The sequence below is a fragment of the Ahaetulla prasina genome, chromosome 2, assembly GCF_028640845.1.
Source record: "Ahaetulla prasina isolate Xishuangbanna chromosome 2, ASM2864084v1, whole genome shotgun sequence".
In the NCBI taxonomy this organism is placed as follows: domain Eukaryota; kingdom Metazoa; phylum Chordata; class Lepidosauria; order Squamata; family Colubridae; genus Ahaetulla; species Ahaetulla prasina.
The window spans coordinates 140,600,802-140,624,481 of NC_080540.1; the positions used below are offsets into that span (position 1 = coordinate 140,600,802).

Sequence of the window (23,680 nt, forward strand, 5' to 3'; positions counted from 1 at the left end):
TAACTTCAGCTGCCTAAGCTGCATATCTTGTATTTTTAGACGCTCTGATTAGTTGTACAAGACATTTAAACCATGAGCTTCGGGCTAAAACGGGGTGTGAATCATACGCCTTACGCATCCTTTTGTCATTACAAAGCCAAGAGCATGATAGTTCACATTTATTCAATCATTTGGTCATGCTCGAGAGCCAGCCAAGTTTAAACAAAGATGGTGCTGCTGTGTCTTCCTCCTCCTCTGCTGCCAGTTGCCTGAACAGGGACCCAGGGCGCAGCGTCTCTTCCGATCTCATCAGGGCAGCAGTTGAAGCCTATTAATTTTAACAAAAGGAAAGTCAATAACCCCACAAGATTTGCCATTTTTTGTCATTCGTAAGAACTTTATAGCTATTTGAAGACAGATATGACTTCAGACTCACAATAGCCAGCAGGGCCGCCAGAGCAAATTATATCTCCCTTTTCTGAAAGTGCTATACAGTTTTTTTAAAAAAAAAAATTCCCAGGAGAAATTCAGTGGGTGTTAAGCAGTCTGCAGCTGCAGCTCTGATGCCTTATGTTAAAATTCCCCTTTTTTGCAGGACTTAGTGCCTCACTATGTTTAAACATGCTAAAAATGGACAGTAATTTTCTGTTCTTCTAAGGCGCAAAACAAATGAAAGAACTTTTAAAACATCGGTTTATAAACCAACCAACCTCAAATTTTTGCTTAGCTACTCTGCAGCCTTTGGCCATCCAAAGGTTGTCTACCCTTTAATATAGAAAATTCAGGGTCAGTATTTTTGAAAACGTTTGTTTCAAGAATCCCCAAAAGTTCAAAATGATTACATTCCTTAATTTATTGGCAAAAATGGACATGGTAGAAAACTACAATAGGTGGTAATTATAGAGCGACTGATTGCCAAAGCATGCACAATTAAGCAGACATTCAAAAGCTTTCCCCGACTATATAGTCCAAGTCAAAGAACTGCTGGCAAGCAGCTGGTTAATAATTATTAAGGGGCTTGGTTTTGCTAAAGTAGCCCAAGAAATAGACTCAGGATTAAGCAGAAAGCAATCAAAAGTTGCATTGTCAAAAATTAAATTTACATCCGTGTGTGTGTGTTACACTCACAAGTGATAAAAGTATGTATAAGCACCCATAGTAACAGAAATCTACGATTTTTTTAAAAAAAAGCTATGTGGAATTAAAATAATTATGAGTGGCAATTCTCTTATTAAAGGAAAGGTATAATCATTTTCTAAAAATACATTAAGTTGCAACACAGAAAATCTTAACATGCATCAAGAACCAGCTCTTTTCTAGGGAGCATCGGTTCCATAACCAAAGGAAGAAAATTGTGCAACCAGCTATTTTAGCAGGCATTCATTTTCTGAGTCTGGTAATTTGATGAGTTCAAGTTCAATGCGTTATAGAAAAATGCTGTATGGCAGTGTTAGTTTTCTACAAAAATCTATGCATGGGGGAAGAGAAGCCTTTCACTTCACATGGTTTAATACCCCAATAAAGTGTCTTCAGGAATTACTGGTCAGCATCACACTGGAATAAAGGTTATAAGGCAGTTAAACAGACATTACTGCTGTTGCAAAGATTTATTTATTTATATCCCACCTTTGTTATTTTAATAACTTCCCCACAACAAAAACCCTATGAGGTAAGTTGGGTTAAGAGAGCGAATGACCCAAGGTCACCCAGTAGGCTTTCATGCTTAAGGTGGTATTAGAACCCACCATTTCTTGGTTTCTACTCTGGTGTCTTAACAAGACAATGGAAATTAAACATAAATTTCATTGCAAAATATTTGTACATCCTACTGTCGGAGTTATTTTGCTACACAATTTGTCCTGTCTGTATCCTTAAAACAAATCCAACTTAATCACTGCTAGCCATTAGGAAAAGATAGGAAAAACAGTATAGTGAAATAGACAGCATGGATGGTTAACTTCAGAAACTCCCTCAAAACCTCCATTTTGCAGCCAGCAAAATTCTCTATAGTTCCTGAAAACTGGCAGCATAATTTTGAATTGAGATGAAAATTAATATTAGGCTTAAAATAGATGCAGTGCAACTTGAAACAAAAGCTAAATTATTAAGCTACTAAACCCAAGTCCCAAGTATTGCAGCTCTCCACCTTGACTCAAAAACCCACCAGCCTCAAAAAGTTGCCATCCCTGAAACAAAGGAACCAACCTGAGTTTCGTGCTCAGTATGTCTCAGAACAGGTTTAGCCTTGCGAGAACTTGATGTGCTGAGAGGCAACAGTCCAAATCTTAAAAAAAGAAGAAACGGTATGTTTAATTGCTTTCTACTTTCAGATGCTTTGTTTTTACAGAACATGTTTTTTTATTGCTTACAGGTCTGAGTCACTTACCTGATCTGGCTAGAAGTTAGAGGTAGGATGTTATGTAGTTTTTGAGAAGTTAAAGCACTGCTTCTGCTCGTGTACTGATTCTCTGTTCCTGACAATAAACCAAACAGGACCTAGAGGACAGAAAAGAGAGAATCATCTGGCTTCAACAGAAGAACTTTCAGCTATAAAGTGTCCATTCAACTATTAAGTCATGTTATTTAAAAAAGTAACGTGAGGAATACATGTAGCTTAAAGAATGTGCTGTAATTATTCCCTACAACGCTTGAATAAGTGGCAGTATATCTCCACCCAGTTGCGTTACCAGTTTGAGCTGTGTGACACAAACTAGAGTTTCCAAAGATCTGGGTCTGGAGGCATGGCCGGGGGGGGGGGGGAAGAATCAGGGGACGGAGGCCTTGTTATCTCCTCCACCTGGCCTGCCTCTGGCTCCTGGAGCTGAGCCAGGGAAGCCAGTGCTCCTGAGGTAAATCCTGATGGCCCTTCCCCCTCACTTTTCAAGTCACTTTCTGGCAGGGTGCCCGGCTCGGGGGGCGCAGACACAACACCACCCGCATGATCTCACACATCTTGAACTTTGCTACACTGGCGCCATTCCTTCTGAAGGCTTGCAAGCAGGTCAGCAGACAGGTTGGTGGCTGCTGCCAGGTGTGTGAGGAACTGTGGCTGGCCACTTGTGCACTTTCTCTCGCCATTTAGACAAAGGAGCAGCCACTGACCTGCTTTGCCAGCTTACTTGCAAGCTTCCTTGAACTTGGAACATCTGCCAGTTTCCCCACCAACGTTGATTGTTGGAAGCCACCAGGAAGTTATGAGGGGCTTGCTTAACAATACAGTCCTCAGTTAACAATGACAATGGGAACTGCAGGGATTCCTCTTGGTAAGTGATGTAGTCACCTGATGTTGTACTTTATGACTGCATCACTCAGTGATGGAAATTCAGGTCCAAACTGCTATCGTAATTCAAGGGCTACATGTATTACTATCTCATTCTTCATTTTTAATATATGATTCGGTTATTAAATCATATAGGTAGTCCTTGACTTACGACCAGTCACTTAGCAATGGGATTGCTTAACTCTGCCATTCGCTTAACTGCCACAAAACAATGTTGCAAATAATGGTTGGTTATATGACCACCAGGACATACAACCATAATGGGCAGGCTCCATCATGGTTGTATGTTGAGGACTACATGTATATAAAAGCAAAGTGCATTGCACAGTTTATGGATGTAATGGTTGTTTAATTAGTAGTATCGTGTCCTACTTGGAAAATTAGTATTATGTTCTTCCAACCAACATAAATAGGTGTAGATGATCTAAGACAAGAAAACCTACTTGGAACCATCTACATTCTCTCCCTTTGAACTTACAGAAGTTCGTTGTACCAGATGATTAAGGTTACTGTTCAAGTGAGGAGTAAAAACATCCAAGTCGAAAGGATCTATATAGCTCTCAAGAGCATCGATCTGTTTCTCAATCCTGAAACAAAGAAAAATCATCTCATTTACAATGTTGAAGGGCTGCTCTCCTTGGGCAGGCAAATGCTCTTTGCAATCCTCTGCAAAGAAATTAATTTTACCCCATCATAATCCAACGTATATAAACTTAATGAAATTTAACAATTTCCAACTATTTATGAAATGGAATGTCAAAATATTGTATCTTGAACTAAGATAATCAAACACTGCTCTTTCTCCTAATGCAGTCAGAAAGAACTTTTGAACTGATCATCTATTAGCCAAAGATATACTAAAAATGTTTCAGATTCATCCAATAAATTACCTTGATGTATTTTCCCTTCCATTTTTCTAGAACACTACAGCATAGTAATTTTTAAAAAAATATTTACTTGGTCAACTTTCAGCCAAATTAATTTCCTGAAATTCCGGTTCAGGCTGTCATAAATCAGGAAAACATGATAATCAGTTCCTGAAAGTTGACTACCTGCAAAATTACAGACTATTGATAAAAAAATAAATAAATGCTCTTTTTAAAAAGGTTCTGTTTCTAGTCCAACATATTTTAGATTATTGTAGCACTGCTTGAAACGTGTGTGTATGAACATATTGCAAAATATTATGTCTCAAAGTAAAATGGATATAACAACATTCTTAAATGCATAAAAATAAGACAGTAAATTTATACACATAATACTTTATAGTATACTTAACTGGCATCCTGCTTGTTTCTGCTGCTTTTCATATCTTCATTTTTAGTTGTCAGGACTATATTCAGATAACGAAGATCATACAGCAGTTGCAAAGCCCTGTTCTGAGTAATTGGTAGCTTTCCTTCTTTCTGTTCATGAATATCAGAAACAAATGTCTATACACTCTTTTCATATGTCTGAAGGGGGAAAGTTCTATCAACATTCACACCAATCCTCTATCAGAACTGATGCATCTCCTGATTGCACTCTGCAGCTGAAGTGCTCTAATGCAGCATTCCCCAACCTTTCCGGGTTGGCGGCCCAACGTGGGGGGGAGGGGATAAAAGAGGGAGTGGTTTTGTGCAAGGGACAGGCACGCATGCGCACACAGCTTCATTTGTGTGAGCGGTGGGTGCACAAGTGGGGCAGACACTGCCAGTTGCATGAATGGGGCTGCAAGCACTGATGCCCGGTGCTTGTGCAAGTGGGATTGCAAATAGGCCACGGCTCGGTAGTGGGCTACTGCCCACAGGTCGGGGACTCCTGCTCTAATAGTCAAATCTGAATAGATTCAACTCTACAGCTCTCATTCTATAGCGGTTAATACCTCTAAAAGCAAAATATTGAAATACTTGTGCCAGTAATATTGGCTATAAAATCATCAACAGACAATTTCACAGAACAATATTTAGATTGCTATTGTAACCAAAATTGCATTCAGTCTAGTCTTTTTTACATTGCAGATAATTTATTTTAACTTTTAGAATGAGCTATCAAGTATATCTATTCAATCTAAATGAATAGTTTGATAATCACAGTAATTCATAGCAATCTTATCAGGCTAATCTTATGATTTAAAAAAATAAATGCTTGTATATTTATTTTTCTCTTAAGTGCCACAATGCTGAGCCAATTATGGTGTATTGTGCCCCAGAACACTGCAGATCACAGGGGGAAGAATCCCTTTTTTAAAATTTCATGTCCCACCAACCACAAACCCCAGGAACATACCTTCTCCCGTTTCCCTTCTGATAATTTTTCATAGCCAGCTAGTATTTCAGTCATGCATGTCTTGAGCAGTTCTTGCAAGATAACCTTAGGAAGAGTGTGGCCTCCAACTCGATTTATTTCTTGACACAAGCTGAAGAGGAAGGACTGGACACACCAGGATGGCTGTAAAGAATGTTGCAGTTTGACAATGGAATGCTGTTGTAGTGGCACATAAATTGTCCAAACCAGGAGTGTACAAGTTTGAATTCCACCCATGCTGGTTTGGGAAACTCTGGGAGTTGAAGTTCAGAAGTTTTAAAAGTTGCCAAGACTGGACGCCTCTGGTCTAAATCGTATTTGATGGCAACACTCAGGTAAGAAGATGATTTACAATTGGAAATTTTTTGGCTTTCACTCCTCTCAAAGTTCAGACTAATAACTGGGCCAATTAATTGTTCTTCAGTGTTTTCAGAAGAGTTGTCGCCCAAAAGCTTTTCAAAAGGATATTTCAGAAAATCTGTGAACCATTATTGCATTTTATGAAATTCCCAATTTCAAGGAAGATTGGAGGCAATGCTGGACTCAAATTCAGCTCTGCTACCTGGCCACTGGTTAATTCTGGATATGAGTTTACTTCTTATATGTAAATTCACGATTTAGTATAGAATGATCATCATTCATGATGCTGAGCTCTTGTTATTAGTGTATCTTATAGTATATATAGACTGTTAAATAGACGGATACATACACAGACAATCGTACTTAAAAGTTTGTAAACTTGTTTGAACGTTCTCAATATTTCTCATAAATATGACCTAAAATATGATCTAGTTTATCCTAAAACTATATAAAGAGAACTCAACAATTATTCAAAAACATTGTATTTGTTCATTTATTTATTTATTGAGGAATATCATCCAAAGCACCTCACGTAAATATGTATAAATAAAAATAGGGTGTCATTTCTTACCTGGACAGGAAGCCGTATCTTAGATTTTATGCTGCTTCCACTTTCTGTCTCTTCTTCAATTTCACTCTCCTCCCAGTTGGTGGCTATTGCCAGAATGGCTTCAGCTTCCTCTTTCAGCAAGGATTGAGTGAAGTCCCGCACAAGGACCTAGGATTCATTCACAAGCAAACAAACTAAATAGCAGGACAGTTGCAGAGAAAACTCAGTTTCATAAATCCATTAAATTTCAATGCATAACTGTAACAGAAGTATTTCAAGCTTTGAAATGCTTGAAAGTAGACATTTTCTACCTACCATCAGTGCCCACCACTACTAATTTTAAAATATTTTCCTTAGAATCAGCAAAATTATTCCTGGGATGCATAGGAAGGATTACATTTCTAGGGCTAGTGGGTAGGGATGAGACAAAACTAATTTTGGTTTCATTTCAGTGTGTGGTTCTTTAAAATGAATCAAATATTTAATAATCACCTCTTAAACACTGTAATTTGGTAACAACTTTTGGAGGTGAAGGTTTTCGGATGCAGTAAGCATCTCTGGGATCTCAAGCTGTCCGCTTCTATTTTAATTTCTTCCGTTAAAAAAACAGATGTACTGAGTTAATGATTCTGTGGCTCAATTTGTTGAGCTTTAGTGTGTTGGGAGGCAACTAAATGGGGATGTAGAAGCATAATCAGCTTGCCTCTCTTATTTTGCAATCTCAGCATATTTGCTCTCTATGGAAGAGCAATACAGGTAGTTCGCAATAGTGGCGAGTATCTGTAGCTCGGGTGTAGTATAAGGATAAAGGTTTGTTCTCCGAGCTTGTGGGATGGTTTCCAAACATTTCATTACCAAGCTAGGTATAACAACTTCAGCAGAGTTTAGGGGATGTCAGTGTTCTTTTGTTTATAAGAGATTCAGGTGTGAGCGTGTCAAGTGAGGGTCTTGTGATGGGTCAGGTGGTCTAGTGATGGGGGAGTTATATCAGGTTAGGGTCACTGGGAGGTAAACTGCTGGTGGGGGCAGAGTTGCATGGGTTGGTTGAGGGGCGGTGCTGTCTTTGGTTGGCTGTGCGGTTGATTTGGACTCTGAGGTACAGGTAGTCCTCGACTTACAACACAACTGAACCCAAAATTTCTGTTGCTATGCGACACAATTGTTAAGTGAGTTTTGCTCCATTTTATGACCTTTCTTGACATAGTCGTTAAGTGAATCACTGCAGTTAAGTTAGTCATACAGTTGTTAAGTGAATCTGGCTTCCCCATTGACTTTTGCTTGTTAGAAGGTCCCAAAAGGGAATTACTTTACCTTGGAATACTGCAACCATCATAAATATGAGTCACTTGCCAAGCATCTGAATTTTGATCATGTGACCATGGGGAGGCTGCAACGGTTGTGTGAAAAACAGTCATAAGTCACTTTTTTTCAGTGTCATCGTAACTTCGAAAGGCCACTAAATGAACTGTTGTAATTTGAGGACTAGCTATAGGTTGAAGGTGCAAAGTTGATTCGCTCTGTTCTATAGCAGTAAAGGTTTTCTTTCACAGATGCACAGGTAGTCCTCACTTCATTTAGTGACCATTCATAGTTACATAGCACTGATAAATCTGATTTATGACCGCTTTTCACAGTTATGACCTTTGCAGCATCCCCATGATCATGGGATCAAAATTCAGAAGCTTGGCGACTGGTTCATATTTATGACCGCAGCTGTATCCCAAGGTCATGCAGATCACCTTTTGCAGCCTTCTGACGAGCAAAGTCAATGGGGAAACCAGATGCACTTAACAACCATGTTACTAATTTAAGAACTGCAGTGATCCACTTTAACAACTGTGGCAAGAAAGGTCGTAAGATGAGACATAAGAGCTGTCTTGCTTAGCAACAGAAATTTTAGGCTGAACTGTGGTTATAAGTCAAGGACTATATGTAGTAAGATGCCAAAGGATGTACCTGGTTATGGTTGGTCTGAGTATGTTTAACTTAAAGCAGGAGAATGCTGTGGCAGTTAACTTCTATTGCAAGAGAGAAAATCCCTCATCTGTGGACTTACATCAGATGTCAATAATCAGTCCCCCACTTGTAGAATTCAAAGGAACTACTTTATTGTTCTATGCCTATTTCACAGGAATCTCCCCAGACTGGTACTTTCAGACTAGATAAGACTCAAATATGTGTGTGTATGTGTGTGTATGTGTGTGTCAGACTTTGCCTCTTACGTTTACATAATGGTTCTAGATTAATTTCTCACTTGAGCCCTCCTTCCAACCGCGATGTTTGCTCTCCAACAATTTTACGAGTATACTGATCTTGAAATATTTTTTCATGCCTCATGAATGACTTACATTTAAAGTAGCAGCTTCAGTTGTAGCAATCAAATATGAAGGCTCTTAAAATGGGAGAAAACTCACTCAATAAATGTCACACTTAACAACAGAAATTTTGGGCTCAATTGGGGTTGTTAAGTCGAGGGCTACCTGTAGTTCCCAAGCATTTTCTTATTTTACAGGCAATTGTTATATTTCAAGTCAAAAACAATAGACCCCAAACCCTTTGCACTTCTATGTTAAGCAAATTAAATTATAAATAGCTTATTTTTGTCATCAGCCAAAATGAGCAGTCGACACCTCTTTGCCCCCTTCCCCGCAAAAGTCACTCACTTTAGCAGCAGCAGTGCTCCATATCCGATAAGCAGACAGGCTATCCTGCAATAGTTGTTCTTTTAATCCTTGCCATTTAGCCTGTACGGGATTCATTTCTTCGGTTCTACCTCTCCCTGTCTTCTTCAAAGACCAGAGCTCCCTTGTCATGTTTTCTGGGCACCCCGATTTCCCCAGAATGCATTGCTTCAAATGTGGACACAATTCCCCTAACGATCGGCAAAGCCGTGCCATAAACAAAACGGTGTTGATTTGGGGGTTATGCAAGCTATCTGTGCACCCTTGGAGCACCTCCTGAGCATGGTGCAGCTTTTCCCTAACACAGCCCAGCAAATCTTCCAAACAGCGAATGCAGTAGCTGCGCAACAGCTCTTCAACTACGCTTGTGTCAGCAAATCTGTCAAAAGCAGAGTTCTTGGAGTGTCCGTACAACGGATCCTCAGATGATGAGGAGCTGGAAGGCAAGTAAGACAGCAGGTCTTCCAGCCTGGCCTTCAGCTTGGAATCTAATGCACTGCAGAAGTTCTGGACGCTGAGACTGTAGGCTTGCGCCTTCATAGACAATCCACTCTTAGTGAACTGGCTGCGGTTTGCCACACTGATCCAGGCAGCATCAGGTGGCAAGTCGTTAGGATTCTCTGACCATAGGAAAGAGGCCATGTTACATTCAAATACGATATGCTTGCTGTGGTTAGAAGAATTAAATTTTGCTTCAAGTTCCTGCACAGTCAGAAGAAGCAGCTCTCCAGAGCTGTTGGAGATGTCATCAAATCCTTCCTTTGTCAAAGTCTGGAAAAGAAAATATTGCAGGGAGACAAATGGTCAGTACCAATCATGAGCACACAGATGATTTTAGGAGGCTGTGGAAAATACAGAACCAAGCTAATATATGGCATATGGGAATCTTGGAAGCTGCCCTTTTCTTACCCCACTAAGGTCCTTTCCATTCTTATATTCAAAACAGGAACCAAAGGATCAAGACGAACAGACAGAATGTTTTTTTGCTTCAAAACTGGCAGCCAGGAAGCTGTCAGAAAGTAAATGAGTATTCAGACATACCATAACATGGAAGAAACAGCCCCAGATTCATTTAGGGAAGGGGGAAAAAAAACAAGATATCCAGAGCAACAAAGCAATGAAGATTGCTTCATTATGTTTTATGTTATTTTATCAGCATCTGCTAGCCAGTTTCTTAGCTAAATTTTGCCAAGATCTTACCTGTAACCTGTCCAAAAAAAGTTGGTGTAACAGATCTTCCCAGAAAGAGATGGGCTTATCAAGAAGCCTATGACATACTGTCTCCCAGTTCTGACTCATAGATTCACTGGTAAGCAGCTCCCATACGGCATCACGGATCCTGGCCAAGCCTTTAAGGCTCTTCACATACACCAGTAAATCTGTGATCCCAGATTTAATGTCTTCATTGCACCTGAAAAGAATTCTAGAGAGTAAGTAAGCAGTTTCCTTACTCCGATTACAATTCATAGCTCTACTGAGGGCTGCTTACAAGCTTGTACAAACTGTTACTTTTATTGTATAGGTTACAGCAAGGACTCATTACACATAATTATGAATCAATGCCACCAGAAAATGGTGCTGATAATCAGAACATCCAAGGCAAAATAGGCTAGGTTAATATAAGACTAGAACATTGTAAATATACAAGTCCTCCTGAAATTCTAAAAGAACAGGTAATGATTTATGAAAAGCCTGAAGAATTCAAAATAGCCTTTTACCTGTTTTCTGAGAATATTTGGAAAAAAGGGATTTAGACATATAGACTAACAACTGTTGCAATTGTTGAATTATACTAAGCAGGATGGAGACTTAAAATATGAAAAAAAGGGACAAGTAAAAACTCAAATCAAATCTGGATTACCATCTCAGTCAGTGGTGAAATGTAAAATTTGTTACTACCGGTTCTGTGGGTGTGGCTTGGTAGTGGTGGTAATGTGACTGGGTGAGCATGGCCAACTTTTTTTTATATACTTTTAAAAGCATTTTTCGGCCGAAGAAAAAATGCCTTTAAAAGTAAAAAAAAAACCACCTCTGATGATTGTGCGGCTCAGCTAGGCATGGCGGGGGAGGGGTGAGACTTTTGCTACCGGTTCTCCGAACCACCTGCCGCCATCGCTACTGGATCAGGCAATCCAGTCCGAAATGGGAGCATTTCACCCAATCTCAGTGCTGGAGTAAATATCAACATAGTATCAAGGTAATGCTTGTAATGCTGAACAAAGTCTTGCTGTATCAGCTTAATTCTCCATCTATCAAGATTCAAGGCTCTCTTGTATTTGTCAACTACAATAATCTTCATTAACTACAATTCCATTCCTACAAAGAGGCTACATATTCGCCAAGAAGGACACAATACCAAATATCTCCAATAAGTTATGTTCCTTACAGACTCACATGCTGATCCATTTCTGAAGTGTATCTCTAAGGCAATCCTGGCTTATGGGGTGTGCCAAAGTTCTGAGCGTTGGCTGGAATTCTGTGACAGATGATGGCAAGTATTTGAAAGAGGTACTCAACTTGGTTTCGTCCTTCAACATGCTGAGCCCTTTCCCAAAAAAAATTGCAGCAAAAAGAGAGATCAGATCAATAATGATTAAACTGGATACTTAAGACACAAAGCAATATTCAATGGTATATGATCTTGTTCACCTGCTGAATGTTGGCTGGTGATGGTCCCCAAAGTCAAGAAAAGCAAGCCACAAGGAAGAGATGGATCTGAAGGTGTTCCCTCTGGCAGGTTATAGAAGAGAGCATGGGCTTGATACAGGGTTGTGACTAGAAGCTCCACCAAGGAGCAAATTTGTGCTTTGATGCCTGCATCTGATTTAAAATGAACAAATAAACAAACAAAAAAGTAAAATAGTAGCTGTATAAACATATCCAACCAAAACCATCTGCTTCAAGGAAAAAGTGTATAATAACAAGAAATCAGTGTTTTCATGGATAATAATTTTTTTCCTAAATACCACCAACCAATTAGAAGAAAGAAGTCCTTTGATTATTAACTTCCATACTCTTAAAATTCTAAAAAGATGAAGGGAAAACAATGCTAAGTGATCAGCAACATCTTCTAGAAAAATATAACTAAAACGTTATCAATTTTGAGAAACTTGTAGCCTAGGTTGAATTCATTCATTTATAATTTCTAGCCACTATCCAGTAACCCTAATCTTATTTTAAAAATATATGTCTTCATATGGGAGCAAAAAATAATCAACCCAGAATAGTCCCTGAAAAAGTTGGAGACTTTTTCAAGGAAAAAGTATTTGCTACTATTTTAACTTTCATCTCTAATACCAGTAAACTTCTTTGCAATTTATTCAACATGGGAAGGAACCTGCAAAGATCCACAAAGACCAGATTAATGGATACATGGAAGCTGCAAGTTCAAAGCAGAGTAGCTAATGTTAGCCCTACATGTGTACCAACCATGATGAGGCTGATTCAGAAGTTGCTGAATTGCAGATTTTCTGGCCAGCAGGAAATCTGCAAGAGCCTGGCGTGGTGAACTATCTTCAAGAAGCATAGCTGAGCACAAAGCTTCTGCTACTGCATGATCCGAAACAGTCCGGCATTTTAAAAGTGATTTGCTCTCCTGCAAGATAGTTGACCTAAAAGAAACATACAAAATGTTAGGAGATTTATAATATTCAATAGAAGTTAAACAATTAAAAGTATGTCATAAACATAAAAATGGTTATCTAAATCCATGCAAACTTTGCATTAAAAATTCAAGATTTATTAAGTACTTTATTTTGAAAGCAAAAGTAACAATCAAATGGAATAAAATCTGCCAACCTGATCACTGACTACTCTGATAGTCTTTAGTGCCATCTGAATGCAGACTTCAGTTCTCAGAATTACAGCCACCATGGCTGGAAAATTCTGGGAGCTGAAAGTCCGTATGTATAGAAAACATTCAAGTTTGACTTAAACAGTTTCAAAGAAAAGTGCAATGGAGCAAAAGCCAAAGCAAACAAGAGCTGTTTTAATAAATACATGAAATAAAATAATATATAGTTCAGGAAGTTACTGTTGTGGTCCACCAGCAGCCTGTGAAGCTGGCAGTGTTGTTGGACAGTGAGAAGGTGGGGAAAGAACATGGGCCAGTTCTGGAGTCTGGGGAAGGTCCGGACAAGAGCTCTGTGTTGAAGGAAGAGATGGGACCAAGGTCATCTGGGAGTGATGTGTAGACTCCAGAGCCTCCAGAGTCAGACAGTAGAGAGGCAGAGGAACAGAAGGAGCCTGTTTCTAGTGCACGCATGAGGAGAGCTGCCAGAAGGCAAGAGCAGCTAAAGCAAAAGGGATGACTCAGCAGTAAGACCAGGAGATGATTGGCCCCTCCCATAAGGCTTAAAAGAGAAAAGGCACTTGGGGCCTTAAAAGGCACTTGTGGCCTTTTGCAGGAAAGCAATGTTGCTAACTCTGTTTCCAGTCGGCATCTCTTGTTTGTTTTTGAACTTTGTGGGGCTTTGCCAAGTATGGCCTTTGGCAGGGTGTCAAAGAAGAAAAGGTTGGTGATTATTCCGAAGGACTTCTTCCGAAGGACTTGTTTTGCAACTAATTGGGACTCAGCTGGGAATGAACGTAATTCCCAGCTTTTACAATAAAATAGGTTTGTTTGGGACTAATTGTGTCTTGTAATGACTCAGTAAGCCTAGGTCACAACAGTTATTGCTGATTTTGCTGTTATGAAGTCAAACACCAGGGGGCATTTTAATATATCGTTTTACTACAAAAAATCTTTTCTATAAAAGAGTAATATAATTAAAAGTAGCTGTCTAGGACAGTTTATTGACACTTATTATTTAGGATCCTTAGTGATAATTAAGATGCATCTTTTGCTATTTCTGATACTATTTCATATCTGAATTCCTAAGACAGGAAACGAAAGCATCCCAGCAATAAAGCACATTAAACAATCTAGGCTTGGAAAAAGTATCTCAAGCTGCTTACCGGAAATGGCTAGCCGCTGCTACTTGTCGCGCAAGAATAGGAAAACATGCCAGTATTGGGCTGTAGTGGGTACCCGAAGAATCCAACTGTAGAAGGCCACGGAGGTGGCAGCATAACAAGTAGAGCCGAGTGGCAGATAAATACTGAGAAGATTCCATAGCACTCCAGATTTTCTCTGGAATCTGCAAGAGAAGCTGAATTTGCGCTGCCAAGCAGTAGAACTTCTCCTGGGGCTGGCACATTGTCTAGACAGAAACACACATGAGCATCTATGGAGATTCTCATTCATCTAGGTCCTGGTTGTCCCAAAGGTGTTTTTTTCAAGAGGCAACTGGACTTTCTGGTTTTTCTTTGAAGCAGTTTCACTTATCTTCCAAGAAGCTTCTTCAGAGCTGAAGAAACTTCTTGGAGGAGAAGCAACACATCTTCAAATAAAAACCAGAATGTCCAGTTGCCTCTTGAAAAAAAACATCTTTGGGACACACATGAGCATCCTATTGGCCCCTGCACTGAAATTCATTTGGCAGGACCAATACGACGTCTGTACTTTTCTTCAATAAATGTTGTCTGCGTATCCTCAATGTGGGATGCGTTATGAGCACCAAGAGCAAACTTTTGAAACATGCATGCAGTTTTATATCTCCTAGTCCACCTGAGCCACACCCATTCTCAAAACACCAACGCCACGAGCATATACCCAGAAAAGTATTTACCCTAACTCTCAAAATAATTAATAACTCTCAAAATATTATTTTTTTAAAAAAAGGAAGCCACTGTAGACAATTGCAAAAAAAGAAGAGTATCCTTTTCTCTCAAGATACTCCTTAGGACTACAAAAGGATTATTACCCTTTGCTTCCAAATCCTCTCTCCTTATTTGTAGCCTATGACTATCATTAAGTGTTGTACCTTGATGAAGGTATCTTTCCTTTTAACTACACTGAGAGCATATGCACCAAGACAAATTCCTTGTGCGTCCAATCGCACTTGGCCAATAAAAAATTCTATTCTATTCTATTCTATTCTATTCTATTCTATTCTATTCTATTCTATTCTATCCCATCCCATCCCATCCCATCCCGTTCCTATTCCTATTCTTTCTCCCTTTTACATACCTCCCCTTTGTCCCCCTCCACTTTTATTCTCACAACTGTCCCAGCATTAAGGGTTCCGAGGTTTAACGTCCCGTATTTTACAGAAAACGGCGAGCGGGAAGCCATTCAACAGGTGAAGTTCTCTCCCTCCAGCCACCCACTCCACCCCACCTTGGATACAGAGGGCGAGGCAAACTTTGCCGCGCAGTCCCTCCACACACGCGCGCCCGCCCGCCGGGCGCTCCGGGACCCCGCGCCGCAGCCTTCCCTCAGCAAAGCGCCCACCTCGCGCTGGCTGCTCGCCGCAAGTCCGGCGGCCCGTCCGCGCGCCCGTCGCTGCTGAAGCCCCCGCACGGCTTCGAGCAGGTGCTCGGCGCTGACGCGCATCTCGGCTATGGTATCGGCCGCCTCGATGAGGTCCCGGTACCTCTCGCCGACCATCTGCCGCAGCTCCTCGCGCTTCCCCTCGATGCCCGCGCGCAGCTGCCGCTCCACGCCTCTCAGCTCGGCCGTCGTGTGCTTTTCGAAGAGGGACTCGATTGCCGCTGAGCCGCCTCGCTTCAGGGCGTCCAGCGCTGCCGCCTCGGCGGCCGTGGTCGCCATCGCGGGCTGCTTCTCACCCCCCCGCCGCTTGTCTGTCACCCGGAACCGGCCACCTCGTCCGCCCTTTGACGTGTCACGCGTCCACCATCTTTGAGAAGGGCAGCGGACTGGATGCTTAGGAAAGAGGAAGCACCTCCCCTTGTGGACGCCATTTTTGTCCCGGGCGGAGGAAAGGGGCGGCTTCCTGGCGCCTTCCCACGGAGCGGAGTTGGGATCGAGGGCGGTCTGCTTCTCTTCATCGCAACGTCGTCATGTTCCACTCTTGAGGTTTTCTCAAACTGACACTCTCCGAAGTGTTGGAGTACAACATCCAGAATTTCCCATCAGCGGGGACGGGGAATCATGGGGCTTTTAGTGGGAACATTGGAATGATCTACATCAGAGGTCGCCAACCTTGGCAACTTTAAGCCTGGAGGATTTAAGCACCCAGAATTCTGGGAGTTGAAGTCCGCTGGGCTTAAAGTTGCCAAGGTTGGAGACCCCTGATCCAGTGGTGGGATTCAGCCAGTTCGCACCACCTCGGGAGAACCGGTTGTTAACTTTCTGAGAGGTTTAGCAAACTGGTTATTGGAAGAAATCATTAGGGCAGAGAACCGGTTGTTAAATTACTTAAATCCCACCACTGCCCTGATCTACATGGTGACCCAACACTTAGTGTTATTTTTATTGCTGCAGATTAACACTCCTGATCTGAATATTTTTACTTTTTCTCTTGATAAACCCCGTCTCCCATGAAAATGACTCTGGACCATGGAAGGCATTTAATAAAAAAATACAAATAAAGTGAGAACCCTTTATTTTAATGTATCTAAGCTTTTTTTTAGAATCTGTGATCTGGTGCCTTGCAAGTATATTTATTTCCCCTTTCATTTAAATAGATATGCTTTCTGTTCAAAAGCCAGGATTGACATAAATAATGTATATTTATTTAACAGTTATATATTTATCTTACAGTTAAATATTCTGCCCTGAGAAAATGATAGGCTTGCCAGATATTTTTTAGTAAAAAAATGATAAACAGTTGACATAAAAGGTCACTGTGATTTTTGAACAGCCAAGAGGACCAGATAAACAAATAGTTTGCTTAACTATTTAACAAGTTGGAAAATTCCCAACCATTAGATTCTTTTTGAAATTCCTAACATAAAACGTTTACTATGGGTACTTAACTTTTTCTTTTTTTTTTGATCTTCAGTTCATACCATCAAACTGTTCTGAGTGATGCACTAGACGAATGGGATACTTATTGTAGACATAAAGGCTCCAAAAAGCTGTTTATGTTAGGATGTGCTGGTTGTATGATTTGTTTCATTTTGTTAGTGGACTTATCCAACAACCTTTTGATAATTATGGTGAGGGGGAAAGAAATTAAAACTTAAACAAGAACACCTGGAAAGTAAAAAAATGAATGAGACACAATATCACTAGTGATAATTACAATGATACAAAATGTCACAACTTTCATAGAAATTACTCTAAACTTGCCTATAACGTTGGTAAAAGGCACACAAGCTTTGATTGGGACTATCCTGGATACCTGCTGGTAGAGGGGAAATTAGCTTGGCTTGCTATCAAGGACAGGTCAGCAAGCCATAAACCACTTTCTCAAGGTCTGCATCCAAGCACACATATAAGTGCTATTTCATATTGGATATTGTTGAGTCTTCCCTCCATTCTGCTTAAAGGTAGAGGATGAAATCTGACTGGTATAAACTATGTAGAACAGAAAGCAGATGATAAAGATACTTACGATGCTTTGAGGACCTCTGAAGTCTCTATAGCAATGATGTTAACATTTATATCCTTTTAGAGTTCTAAATCATTGTCTACTAGACTGTAAAGTTGGCTTTTCCTAAGCCCAATATAAATAAACCTGGGTTGAGAGACTTCATTAAACAATCTGAATCTATTTGCTCCTTCCAAGAAATTTATTTATGCTTTATCTGTTTAGTTTACATCCTGCTTTTCATTCGGGAACTCAAGATGGAGTACTTAATATTCCTTTTGTATCCTTTCTCTATTTTCCCCGCAATAAATCTGAGGTCACTAAAAGAGTGACTGGCCCCAAGTCTTTGTACTTCTGTAATCTGCATCTCCCCAACACCTTAACTGCTGTACTACCAGGATGAGTTGGGCCAGAGGCCTGCCCTCAAATAATAATTCTAGTTAGTGCTTTGTGTGACAGAATCTCAGGTGGGACTCTATGTAGAAGCAGTTGAACTGTCAGACATTTATTACTGAGCAAGGAACAAGGCACATAATTCTCAAGAATGTAGACAGGATTGTTTATACCTTTATAAATGCCAGGTCATGGAACACACCTGAAAACCCCAATAGCTTTACATATTTCTATAGGAACTTAGCTATTGCCCTCCCAACTTGCAAAATGGATGATTTCATTGGTAGTCTTTACACCCATATTATAAGATTTCCTGCTCGGTGTCTCAAAACGGCAGAGAGAGGACTGAAAATAAATTATTAGATATCCAAAGTCCTTAGCCTGCTTAAGTTGATCGTTGTTAACATCCCAGTTAAAGGGATACTGCATCTAGCTGGAGATTGTGAACAACTTTGTTTTAGAACAATTGATTTTTCACTTTGGATCATAGAAATGTGATGGTAGTACTTGTAAAACAACAGCAAAGCCAATCTGCATGCAGCTGAAATAATGGTATCTGAATACAAAAGTATGGAGATTAGACTGTGGGCCAGAATTCAGTTGTGGAATTCATGTTTAGCAGAGCTTGTACAATGTCCTTAACATAAACATTAAATTAAAAAAAAGGCCAGGATATATATCTTTGCTTAACTCTACTTTAAATGGCCATTGGGACTGTCAAGTCACCACATCCAATGTTGAGAGCATTTTAATGTTTGTAAGACATCCAGAATTGTTTCTGATGAGATAAATTTAATACATGTGAGGCAGGTCAGTTGCTGAAGCAGACTAAACCACTTCTACTGGTAAATGCTTGCTTCATAGCGATCACTCTCTTTAATATTCCATCCTTATTCATTTGTGACCTCTAACTCTTTTCGTTTCGCTACCTATTCTTCTCAGGCGCCTCATCTTCACTGCCTTCAATTTACTTTCCTTCTTTCTCCTCATATACTTGGTTTTCTTTTGCAATTAATGAAGTTGGCAAATCTGGTAGTTATACACAACCACATTCACTTCTTTCAACAAAAGTTAATTGCTCTCAACAGAATACCTGCTATTTTTCTATCACCATCTACATATTCTTTTTCATCTGTAATGTTCCACCAGGAACTATGTTTCACCAGATTAAGGCACTAGATGGAGCTCTGGTGATAGCAATTTAGTTCGTCTGAAAGTGGAAATTCATGACAGGAAAAAAAAAAAAAGCGGGGGGGGGAGTTCTTTCCAGACAGTCGTGACTCCTAGCAATTGCCTGGACCAGTCCCTGCAGTTTTCTTGGTAAGATTTCTGAAGTGGCTTGCTTCCTAGGATTGTATTTTAGCATTTTATTGAGTTATGTAAGATAAAATAAGATACAAAATATGGAAGTAAATAGGAAAGCAGTAAGGAAGGGAGGGGAAAGAAGTGAGGAAGGATGGGAAAAAGAAAAGTGTTGACTTCTGACTCCCTCTGTTTCAGTAAAATAAAGTATTAACATCAAAACACAACTTTTTGTTTTTTCATAGTAATATAAACTAGCCATTTCTGTAAGGATTTTTCAATCTAATTGGTAAAACCCAAAATCAAAGTTTCATTCTTTTCCACTTCAAGCACAAAGTTCAGAATTGATCTCCATGTGGAAACAAAGGAAACAAACAAAGGAAACAAACTTATATTCTTTTCTTTAATCAAAATAGTCAGTTGCCATTTCTGCCAACTCCATCAGCTTCTGCAACCATTCGTCCATGTTGGGAATTGAAGTGTCCTTCCATTTTTGTGCATATAATAATCTTGTTGCTGTCTACATATATAGGGTCAAAGTTCCAATTTTTTTCTCCAAGTCTTTTTCCATTAGACCCAAAAGGAAAATTTCTGGTTTCATTTTATCTTCATTTTCAGATTTTTCTGTAATAAAATATGAATCATGCTCCAAAATTTCTTTGCTTTATCACATGTCCACCATAAATGATAAAAAGTCCCTTCTTTACTTTTACACTTTCAACATTCATCTGACATACCTTTATATATCTTAGATAACTTATCTGGTGTTAGATACCAGCGATACATCATCTTATAAAAATTTTCTTTTAAATTATAATTTAGTGTAAATTTTAAACCCTTCATCCACATATTTTCCTATTGTTCAAGCATCACATTTTATCCAAAATTCTTTGCCCACTGAATCATGCAATGTTTTACATTTTCACTTTCCAAATTCAATTTTAACAACATTTTATAAATCTTAACCTAGGATTGAGAAGGAGTGGCTGGCCCAAGGTCACCCAGCTCGTTTTGTGCCTAAACTAGGACTAGAACTCATGGTATCCTTGTGTCACAATACCCACTCATCTCAAATTGTTCAAGGAGTTGAGAGGAAAGTCTCATTTCTCTTCACCCCCACACTATTCAAATTCACAAAGAATGTACCTTTCAGTTCCTTAAATGTCCAAATACACTGAACAGCTGAAAGCTTCACAAGATCCAACATCTTGGATAGAGAAGAAAGCTTACAGAAGCTTTCTAAAAGCAAAGCTGGGCAGATGAGAAAATGAAATGATAAAATGGGGTTTTAAAAATATGCCTATGAAGCTGTTGAAGCAAATGCAGGTAGTCCTCAACTTATAACCATTCATTTAGAGATTGCACTCTTTATTATGTAAAGCCACCACGTGTTTACTGGACCCGTGCCCCTCCTGGTTGGTGCTGGCCACTCAGGAGGTGGCACGAGGCTGGCTCCAGGCAATTACGAGCGCTTCCTTGGTGGAGGGAGTCTTCCCGGCTGCCTTGAAAGAGGCGGTGGTGAGACCCCTCCTCAAGAAGCCTTCCCTGGACCCAGCTGTTTTGGGTAACTATCATCCGGTCTCCAACCTTCACTTTGCGGCGAAGGTTGTAGAGAGTATGGTGGCATATCAGTTTCCCTTACACCTGGATGAAACTGTCTATCTAGACCCGTTCCAGTCCGGCTTCCGGCCCGGTTACAGCACTGAGACGGCTTTGGTCGCGTTGGTGGATGATCTCTGGAGGGCCAGGGATAGGGGATGCTCCTCTGCCCTGGTCCTATTAGACCTCTCAGCGGCTTTCGATACCATCGACCATGGTATCCTGCTGCGCCGGTTTGGGAGATTGGGAGTGGGAGGCACCGTTTATCGGTGGTTCTCCTCCTATCTCTCCGATCGGTCGCAGACGGTGTTGACAGGGGGGCAGAGGTCGGCTGCGAGGCGCCTCACTTGTGGGGTGCCGCAGGGGTCGATCCTCTCGCCCCTTCTGTTCAACATCTATATGAAGCCGCTGGGTGAGATCATCAGTGGCTTCGGTGTGAGGTACCAGCTGTACGCTGATGACACCCAGCTGTACTTTTCCACACCGGGCCACCCCAACGAAGCTATCGAAGTGCTGTCCCGGTGTTTGGAGGCCGTACGGGTCTAGATGGGGAGAAACAGGCTCAAGCTCAATCCCTCCAAGACAGAGTGGCTGTGGATGCCGGCATCCCGGTACAGTCAGCTGAGTCCTCGGCTGACTGTTGGGGACGAGTCATTGGCCCCGATGGAAGGGGTGCGCAACTTGGGCGTCCTCCTGGATGAACGGCTGTCTTGTGAAGATCATTTGACGGCCGTCTCCAGGAGAGCTTTTTACCAGGTCCGCCTGGTGCACCAGTTGCGCCCCTTTCTAGACCGGGATGCCCTATGCACGGTCACTCACGCCCTTGTGACGTCTCGCCTGGATTACTGCAATGCTCTCTACATGGGGCTCCCCTTGAAGGGCATCCGGAGGCTGCAGTTAGTTCAGAATGCGGCTGCGCGGGTTATAGAGGGAGCCCCTCGTGGCTCCCGTATGACACCAATCCTGCGCAGACTGCACTGGCTACCTGTGGCCTTCCGGGTGCGCTTCAAGGTTTTGGTAACCACCTTCAAAGCGCTCCATGGCATAGGGCCGGGTTATCTACGGGACCGCCTACTGCTACCGAATACCTCTCACCGACCCGTGCGCTCTCACAGAGAGGGACTCCTCAGGGTGCCGTCAGCTAGGCAGTGTCGTCTGGCGGCGCCCAGGGGAAGGGCCTTCTCTGTGGGGGCTCCCACCCTCTGGAATGAACTCCCCCCAGGACTCCGTCAACTTCCGGACCTCCGAACCTTCCGTCGCGAGCTCAAGACACATTTATTCATCTGTGCAGGACTGGACTAGATTTTAAATTTATAGGGGTTTTAATTGGTTTTTAATATTTATATTTATATTTTTAATAATTTGGCATTAGAATAAGTTTTTTAATGGTTATTTTAATTTGTACATAAATGTTTTATTTGCCTGTGAACCGCCCTGAGTCCTTCGGGAGATAGGGTGGTATACAAATATGAATAAATAAAAAAATAAATAAAAATAAAATTATGAATAATATAACAGTCATTTATGACAGTTGCAGTGTCCCAAGGTCACATGATCCCCTTTTGCAACCTTCTAACAAGCAAAATCAATGGGGAAGCCAGATTCACTTAACAACCATTTTTACTAACTTAACAACTGCAGTGATTTATGTAACAACTGTGCCAAGAAAGGTCATAAAATGGGGCAAAGGTCACTTAACAACTGTCTTACTTAGCAATGGAAGTTGAGGGCTACCCATATTTATTAATTAGTATGAGTTAATAAATATCCGAATGTACAGTACATGTTCATACAAGTGGATTAAAATCAGCAGGTTAAAATGGTGAGGGCATCTGCTTTTCTTTATACAGCTCCTGACTACTAATAAGAGGTCAGTGTTCTCAGATCTTCAGCAGAAGACTTCCCACATAACAATATTGTTAAGGCAACTGTTTTCTACCAGCTGTTAGTGATAAAATAAAATCACAATGAGCCAGCCTACTTCCTTTCTTTCTAAAGGACAAACATCCAATGTCTTTAATAACTATGCAAAAGTGGTAGGTATTCAAAAATTAGAAGCTATGCCAAGGGTCTGGCCTGTCAGGTTTCATTCATATTCATGAGCTGTCCTGCAAAGCAGCTCTTGAATTAAGACACAGATGGTCTTATTAGGCCCTGGTGCTAATCCAGATGCACCTCTCAAACAAGAGCAGTTTGCTTAAGAAATGTATCAGAACATTCTGATAAAGTATGTGTGGCCTTTACATGGCACAAATACAAAAAGGAAAAACTTTCATTAGCAAAAGAAAAATTGCATTTGGAGAGGCGTGGCCAGCGTCGCAACGGAGTGGTCGCTTACCCCGATAGCTCCAAGGTGAGCACCGAAATTTCCCTCGAAATGGGGGTCCGCTGTGGACCATAGCTGCCTCAAAGTGGCAGTGAAGAATGGGGGAGCCACTGGGGCGATCAGGGAAGCAGCAAACTCCCTGTAGCCCCGGTCTTTTTTCCCTGACCCATCGGGGAGGAATGGCAGCTGAAATCAGCTGCCAGAAAGTCAGAGACGGCCATAAGAATCGGGCAGGGGAAAGAAGCATTTTTAAAGAACTGAACGTTGAAGTCAGGTGAGTTGACATCAGCTCACCGAGCAACAAATGTTTTTTGTTTTTTTTTAAAGAGAGCACAAGCATTAAAGAAAACTGGAATTAGCGGTTAAATTTAATGGAAATAGAAAACGGAAGGAAATAAATTAAGGATATTCTAAACTTTGAAGGAGAAGGCTTGAAATGGAAGTCTAGAGCCCTAATCAATGGAAAGAATCATTTTAAAAAATACTTAAACTTTGAAGAGTGAGCTAGGAACAGAAGTTAAGAGCTCTAATTAAACAAGAAAGGAA

The 23,680-nt window shown here is 40.8% G+C and overlaps 1 protein-coding gene across 2 annotated transcripts; it reads right to left on the minus strand.

Annotated features, from left to right (window-relative positions):
• Nucleotides 1-143: 143 nt before the first annotated feature.
• Nucleotides 144-16,018, minus strand: COG1 (component of oligomeric golgi complex 1). 2 transcript variants are annotated; one of them, XM_058169911.1, is made up of 14 exons: nucleotides 15,471-16,018; nucleotides 14,093-14,337; nucleotides 12,566-12,747; nucleotides 11,786-11,956; nucleotides 11,531-11,612; nucleotides 10,337-10,547; nucleotides 9,119-9,907; nucleotides 6,477-6,623; nucleotides 5,528-5,689; nucleotides 4,538-4,665; nucleotides 3,738-3,846; nucleotides 2,366-2,475; nucleotides 2,185-2,263; nucleotides 144-307 (listed from the first exon to the last, which is right to left on the minus strand). In XM_058169911.1, exons 1-14 carry the CDS (start codon nucleotides 15,786-15,788, stop codon nucleotides 167-169), a joined length of 2,874 nt encoding a protein of 957 aa, XP_058025894.1. In that variant the 5' UTR covers nucleotides 15,789-16,018; the 3' UTR covers nucleotides 144-166. The 2 variants fall into 2 exon arrangements, with proteins under 2 accessions (XP_058025894.1, XP_058025893.1); XM_058169910.1 differs by having other exon boundaries at nucleotides 11,531-11,681; nucleotides 15,471-16,013.
• Between the last annotated feature and the right edge of the window lie 7,662 nt (nucleotides 16,019-23,680).